We start from the raw sequence: 7,703 nt of genomic DNA, 5'->3' as shown, positions 1-7,703 counted from the left end.
GATTGGCAAATCTTTTCTAATTTATTTTTTAACAGGGATTGTGGGAAGGGTTGGAAGAGTGCGGCTTCCCCCAAGGCTCTGTACTGGGTCCGTTCAAAGTCCCTCTAAGGCAAGTCATGTCACTCGGCAGCCGTCTTTGAAACGCCTCTCAGGCATGCAAGTGCAGCTCCTATCTCTTTGAATGGGGAAACATCAAATTCTCAAACTGTTCACCAAGCATATGATTAAATTTCATTTTTGAAATCAGCAATGAAATCTGACAAAAACTGCCTTATTTGATTTAGATCAGAACTGTGGAGCATGGATCGTGAATCGTTTAATTTGATCAGAACTTCGAAGTGTGGATCGTGAATGAGTTGATTCAGATTGGGAATCAAGACTTTGGAGAGCCGATTGTGAATCTTTTCATTTAGATCGGGAATCGGAACTTCGAAGTGTGGATCACGTATCATTGATTCAAATTCAAAGGTCGGAAGAGTGCGGCATCCCCCAAGGCTCTGTACTGGGTTCATTTTGGCTTCATCCGAGTGTTTGTTTCCAGATTATTTCGCTGAAAAATCGCACAAGTACCAGTGAAGGAGGCGTGCCAATCGATAATCTGAGCGGTTTCTTGTGTCATTTGGGGTAGGTCAGAACTGGAGCTGTTTCGCAAATAATCTGATTTGGATCGGAACTAGGAGTGTAGATAGCGAGTCATTTAATTTAGATAGGAACTGCGGAGCTCGGATCGTGAATCATTTAATTTGATATGAACTTCAGAGCGCGGATCATGAATCAGTTGATTCAGATTGGGAATCAAAACTTTGGAGCATAGACGATGATTCCTTTGATTCAGATTGGAAATCAGAACTTTGGAGTGCTGATCACGTATCATTAATTCAAATCGGGACTTTGGAGCAGGTTTGCAAATCATTTGATTCAGATCAGGAGCATGTTTGCAAATCTTTTATTTCTGATTTCTTTTTTAACAGGGATGTACTGGCTCCACTTTGGCTTCACTCGAGTGTTTGTTTCTGAATTATTTAGATGAAAATCACCAGTGAAGGAATCGTACCAGTGAAGGAATCGTGCCGATCGATAATCGCTCATGTCAGAAGACAAAACAACAAGAATGGGCAAACAATAAAAAGAAGAAAACAAATCCGAAGCGACAATCAGACCCTTTATTTGAATGTGACATGGCATTTGATAAGACTAGAAGTTACACTGATGAATTTTTTTTCCAATTCGCGAACAGGACGTCTAGTATGTACACCTCATAGTGGGTCACGTGACCCAGATCGCCCCTCAGTAGTCTAAGACCTCTATAGCACCTTGAGAAGGCGGATTGCGCATCTGTTTAACATCACCTATGACTATACGCTTAAATGTACGCCACTTCAACCTCTTGAATAAAAATGATAAATTCAACTTCCTCTTTTTTTTTTTTTTTCATCTTGCAAAGATTCACCAAAATAAAAATCAATAAAAATAAAAATCATAACAACAACGGTAATCATAATAAAAAACAGACAGGGTGAATAGTATTCAATATCAACGTCTACCAAGTATGCTACAAAAACAAATCCTCTGGCGCTGAAAAACATTATCGTCGATTATAGAAGAATACACGAAGACGCGCAAATCTATCGTAACACGGATGTGTACGCTAACTGAAAACTGTAGCTTCCGATGCTGCCATAATTGTGATTTTCTTTATACAAATATTAAATCTATGTGACAAAAGACATTTAAATACTTGTTAAATCCCACAAGCCCCGACTAAAACTCTTCCTGTGACCCCCCCCGAACACTTGAGTAGAGAGAAAAATACCTGAAACTGTACAGATATAGACTGTGTATTTGTTCAGTGACCGGGTAGCATGATATTTTGGCTCGAGTTAGAAAAATATTCAGCGCTCGTTAGAGAAAAAAATTTAGGTATAAAGTAAACAGCACATACAGTGGATGATTATCCCATCTGAAAACGTATGGCGGCTCAAAAGAACCGGAGCGAAGGATCGCGGGAAGGGTCGGAAGAGTGCGGCGTCCCACAAGGCTATGTACTGGGCCCGCTTCGGCTTCAGTCTATAATGACACACATGCGTCCCACGCGCACCGTTCACGGGTGGGAGACTCGGATCAGCACGACAGCGAATAAATGAAACAAAGACATGCAGTGGATGAATCAAAAGTCCGTACGAAGCGTCGGCGAACAGATGGTAGAGCGCGGAGGCGCTTCAATACATCGGCTCGACGCCTTGATCGCCCTCTTCTGGAGGAAAGTCCGAGTTAAGGAGAGACTCCATGTAGGCTATGTAGCTGGAGCTGTGGGTGTAACTCTCGCTGGGTTCCGGGGCAGGAAGTGTGGGTGCTGAAACAGGAAGTGAAGCGGAAGGAGGCAGGCAAGGGGCAGTGCTGGTGTTCGAAGTAATACTAGCGGGCAGGAAAGCGGTCACTATTTCTGGAGGTAGCGCCGAGGGCTCGATGGCTAACGTAGGCGGCGGGGTCGGCAGACGTGGGCGTTTCGCCGCTAGAGGTTCGTCTGACGGTTGCGCCTGAGGTTGCTGTTGGTTCACAGTTGCCTGTTGAGAAGAAAAAAAGACGTTTAGCAACAACAATCTGAACTCTCGAAAAACCTTCTGGTTTGACAACTCACAAAAGCCGTAAAGTGTTAAACCTACACTTTGACTTTACATTAATAAAATCTGTGTGCAGAAACATACAGCACTTGGCCTGAAGCCAATCAAAGTGCTTACCAGATGAGACATGACCCTCTTGGGCAGCTCTTGGTTCAGAGAGAGAATCTCGCTGTGCTTCAGTAAGATCTGACTGTTTTTCTGGCAATTGCAAGTTAATGTCACGCAATTCTGGCTTTTTCTGCCAATCGCAAGTTAATGTCACGCAATTCTGGCTTTTCAGGCAACTGCAAGTTTATATTACATAATTCAGATTTTTTTTTGGCAATCTCAAGTTTATGTCATGCAATTCTGGCTTTTCTGGCAATTTCGAGTTTATGGCCTGGCCCAGACAGGGTTTAGACTAAGCCAGGAATAGGCCATTGTTCAATTAGGACATTTAAGTAATTTTTATAAACATGCCTTAGGAAAAAAAAACATGACTGGTGTGCATCTTGAGACAAAACAAAGGCAATGATATATTTTAAGATCAGTAAGTGCAAGTTTCTTTCAGTTAAAATGGCTCAGACTTACATTTTAGTCTGGGACTAGGCTTAAGCTTAACCTGTGAAACCGGGGGTATATCACGCAATTCTTACTTTTTTCTGGATAATGCCAGTTTATCTTACACAATTCTGACTTCTCTCACAATTACAAGTTTTTAACCACATAATCCTGACTTTTTTTCCACATATTATTTTTTTCTGGCAAATGCAAGTTTATTTCATGCAATTCTGACTTTTCTGGCAATTGTGAGTTTATATCGCACAATTCTGACTTTTCTGGCAATTGTGAGTTTATATCGTACAATTCTGACTTTTCTGGCAATTGTGAGTTTATATCGCACAATTCTGACTTTTCTGGCAATTGTGAGTTTATATCGTACAATTCTGACTTTTCTGGCAATTGTGAGTTTATATCGCACAATTCTGACTTTTCTGGCAATTGTGAGTTTATATCGTACAATTCTGACTTTTCTGGCAATTGTGAGTTTATATCGCACAATTCTGACTTTTCTGGCAATTGTGAGTTTATATCGTACAATTCTGACTTTTCTGGCAATTGTGAGTTTATATCGCACAATTCTGACTTTTCTGGCAATTGTGAGTTTATATCGTACAATTCTGACTTTTCTGGCAATTGTGAGTTTATATCGTACAATTCTGACTTTTCTGGCAATTGTGAGTTTATATCGTACAATTCTGACTTTTCTGGCAATTGTGAGTTTATATCGCACAATTCTGACTTTTCTGGCAATTGTGAGTTTATATCGTACAATTCTGACTTTTCTGGCAATTGTGAGTTTATATCGCACAATTCTGACTTTTCTGGCAATTGTGAGTTTATATCGTACAATTCTGACTTTTCTGGCAATTGTGAGTTTATATCGTACAATTCTGACTTTTCTGGCAATTGTGAGTTTATATCGCACAATTCTGACTTTTCTGGCAATTGTGAGTTTATATCGCACAATTCTGACTTTTCTGGCAATTGTGAGTTTATATCGTACAATTCTGACTTTTCTGGCAATTGTGAGTTTATATCGCACAATTCTGACTTTTCTGGCAATTGTGAGTTTATATCGCACAATTCTGACTTTTCTGGCAATTGTGAGTTTATATCGTACAATTCTGACTTTTCTGGCAATTGTGAGTTTATAGCATGCAATATTTTCTTGCAAATAAAAGTTTATATTGCGCAATTCTAACTTTCTGGTAAATGCAAGATTATATCAAGTCTACTTCTGGAAAATATGAGTTTATATTGCACAATTACGACTTTTCTCGCAATTGTGAGTTTATATCACGCAATTATAACTTTCTATGACAAAAGCAAGTTTATGTCATGCAATTCTGGCTTTTCTGGCAATTGCGAGTTTATGGCCTGGTTTCTTAGACAGGACTTAGACTAAGCCAGGATTAGGCCATAGTTCAATTAGGACATTTAAGTAATTTTTATAAACGTGCCTTAGAAAAAAAACATGACTGGTGTGCATCTTGAGACTATAGTGTATATTTAACAATGATATATTTTAAGATCAGTAAGTGTAAGTTTCTTTCAGCTGAAACAGCTCAGACTCACATTTTAGTCTGGTACTGGTCTTAAACCTAGTCTGTGAAACCAGGGGTATATCACGCAATTCTTACTTTTCTTGCAATTACAAGTTTTTAATCACATAATCCTGACTATTTTTCCACACAATTCTGATTTCTTTTCTGGCAAATGTGAGTTTATATCACGCAACTTTTTATGACAAAGGCAAGTTAATTTCATGCAATTTTGACCTTTTTCCTCTAAATTATGAGTTTTTTTTTTTGGCAAATGCGAGTTGATCTCTCGCAATTCTAACTTTTCTTATAATTGCAAGTTTATATCACGCAGTTATGATTTTTCTCTTTGCGAGTTAATATCACACAATTCTGACTTTTCTGGCAATTGTGAGTTTATAGCACCCAATATTTTCTTGCAAATTCAAGTTTATATTGTGCAATTCTGACTTCTCACAATTGCGAGTTTATATCATGCAATTCTGGCAAATGCGAGTTTACATCACGCAAATCTGACTTGTATGGCAATTGTGAGTTTATATCACGCAATATTTTCTTGCAAATTCAAGTTTATATTGTGCAATTCTGACTTTTCTCGCAATTGCAAGTTTATATCACACAATTCTGGATAATGCGAGTTTATATCACACAATTCTGACTTTTCTCGCAATTGTGAGTTTATATCATGCAATTCTGGCAAATGCGAGTTTATATCGCGCAATATTTTCTTGCAAATTCAAGTTTATATTGTGCAATTCTGACTTTTCTCGCAATTGCAAGTTTATATCACACAATTCTGACTTTTCTCGCAATTGTGAGTTTATATCACGCAATTCTGGCAAATGCGAGTTTATATCACGCAATTCTGGCAAATGCGAGTTTATATCACGCAAACTTTCTGGTAAATGCAAGATTATATCACCAGTTCTACATGCAATTCTGGCAATTGTGAGTTTATATCACATAATTCTGACTTTTTTCTGGCAAATGTGAGTTTATATCACACAATACTGACTTTTTTCTGGCAAATGTGAGTTTATATCACACAAAATATCACAAAGTTCAGATTTTTCTCGCAATTGCGAGTTAATATCACGCAATTCTGACAATTGTGAGTTTATAGCACGCAATATTTTCTTGCAAATTCAAGTTTATATCACACAATTTGTATTTTTCTGGCAAATGAAAATTTACATCACCCAATGTTAACTTTTATGGCAATTGCGAGTTTATATCGTGCAGTTCAGATTTTTTTCCTCAGTTCTGTGTTTATATCTCGCAACTACCTTTACTCGCAAATCTTTTTTTTTTTTTTTTGCAATTGCAAGTCATATTATGCAATTCAGACTTTTTCCTCACAATTCTAACCTTTTTCATAATTGCGAGTTTATATCTCGCAACTTTTTTTTCTTGCAAATCTTGACTTTTTTCTTGCAACTGCAAATTTATATCATAACTCGCAACTATGTTATAAAGTCAGAATAGTGCCGATATAGATTCACAATTCTGAGAAATTCAGAAATGTGACAGACTTCTGAGTTTATATCTTGCAATTTTGAGAGAAAAAGTCAAAATTGCTGTCAAAAGTGTCAATTCTGTGTGTAGAAACATACACTACTCGCCCCAAAGGAAATAAAACCACTTACCAGACGAGACATGACCCTCTTGGGCAGCTCTTGGTTCAGTGAGTGAATCTCGCTGCGCTTCAGCAAGATCTGCGTCTCGTCCTGAAACTCCACCTAGAAAGAAATACAGGCCGTTTAGACGCCTCCAATCCATTTTTGTCAGTTTGCTCAGCTACCGTTTTTGTAACACTCTGGAAGAGCAGAATGGAAGAGCATCCAGCAACTACCTAACAAGCTGCAAACTTTCAACCAGTTTGCAATCAACACTCTATTCCAGATCAATTCCCAACGGCTTCAAGACCTGTCAGACTTACAGACATCCAGTAACAGATCGCCCACGGCGGGTGGGAGAGCGTTTGCCGCGTCTAGCAAAGGTAAAAGTGACGTCATGAAAGCGAGCGGCGCTTGTTACGAGTTCCGGAACTCACACGGATCTGATAAATAATGGAGTCTTGTGGCGGAGGAGAGAATCAAGCGCTTCGTTAATGCTGACAGAGGAGTCTCTCAAGAGTTCAGCCGAGCAATGAAACACTCTGTGGGTGTGTGTGTGTGTGTGTGTGTGTGTGTGTTTGGGTTTTAAAGAGAAAGAATCTGACGTGAAGCGAAACTAGTTCATCCAATGTGTCAAACAATGTATTAACATAGTTTGGTAAGCCAAAATTAAGCTTTCCGGTAGTTTTCTGAGTCACTTTTCCATTCTAATGTGACCCAAATGAAAATCAAAACAGTGGCCTATCGCTGCACAAGAACACAACATCACTTCCTGTGACGGAGTGGCACATGCTAGTGAAACAGCAGATGAATGGCGGTCTACTCTTGCCGTCTGCGGTCCATCACACCTCATAAGCTTCATCTACAGACTCCATAAATCCCCTATGCGCCACATCTGCCTAGTTTTCTCATTTTCCCATTAATCTCGCCTCCCTTCTGCTCAATATGTCCGCGGCTCCTCTGTGTATGAGGAAAGCAAACTTTGCACCAAATGTGGGACTCCTGAAACACTCGGATAGGGCTGGGAATTACAAGGAAGTTGACTTAAAGATTTAGGTTCTAGACCTAAAAACTGAGGGTCAATACTAGTTTAACTATATACAAAACAAAAAAATAATTATATATAATAAAAACAGTAATAATACAATTAACTTGTAAAATGGGCGATGAATAAATACAATTAAAAATGTAAGAAATCACAATTACCTGGTAGTATCGGTGGACGTGCTCCTTGATATAAGACGCATTGAGAACCCGTCCGTCGAGTGTCTTGACCACCACGAGTTCGCCCAGTTCTGGAGGGCCGTTCCTCAGGCAGTCGTGACTCTGAGATAGAAATCAGAGATGATGGATCAAACTGACAGCTAAAGCTAACTGGGAAC

The 7,703-nt window shown here is 39.0% G+C and overlaps 1 protein-coding gene across 1 annotated transcript in view; it reads right to left on the bottom strand.

Annotated features, from left to right (window-relative positions):
* Positions 1 to 1,141: 1,141 nt before the first annotated feature.
* Positions 1,142 to 7,703, bottom strand: part of LOC141338972 (lysine-specific demethylase 4B-like) — a 75,904-nt gene continuing 69,342 nt past the window's right edge. The window contains exons 15-17 of the mRNA XM_073844583.1: positions 7,528 to 7,647; positions 6,352 to 6,444; positions 1,142 to 2,564 (exon numbers count right to left, since the gene is read on the bottom strand). Coding sequence (XP_073700684.1) covers positions 2,220 to 2,564; positions 6,352 to 6,444; positions 7,528 to 7,647 — 558 coding nt within the window. The 3' untranslated portion in view covers positions 1,142 to 2,219. The remainder of the gene's footprint in view (positions 2,565 to 6,351; positions 6,445 to 7,527; positions 7,648 to 7,703) is intronic.

Source organism: Garra rufa, chromosome 7 (genome assembly GCF_049309525.1).
Source record: "Garra rufa chromosome 7, GarRuf1.0, whole genome shotgun sequence".
Taxonomy (NCBI): domain Eukaryota; kingdom Metazoa; phylum Chordata; class Actinopteri; order Cypriniformes; family Cyprinidae; genus Garra; species Garra rufa.
This window is presented reverse-complemented; position numbering and strand designations above follow the sequence as displayed.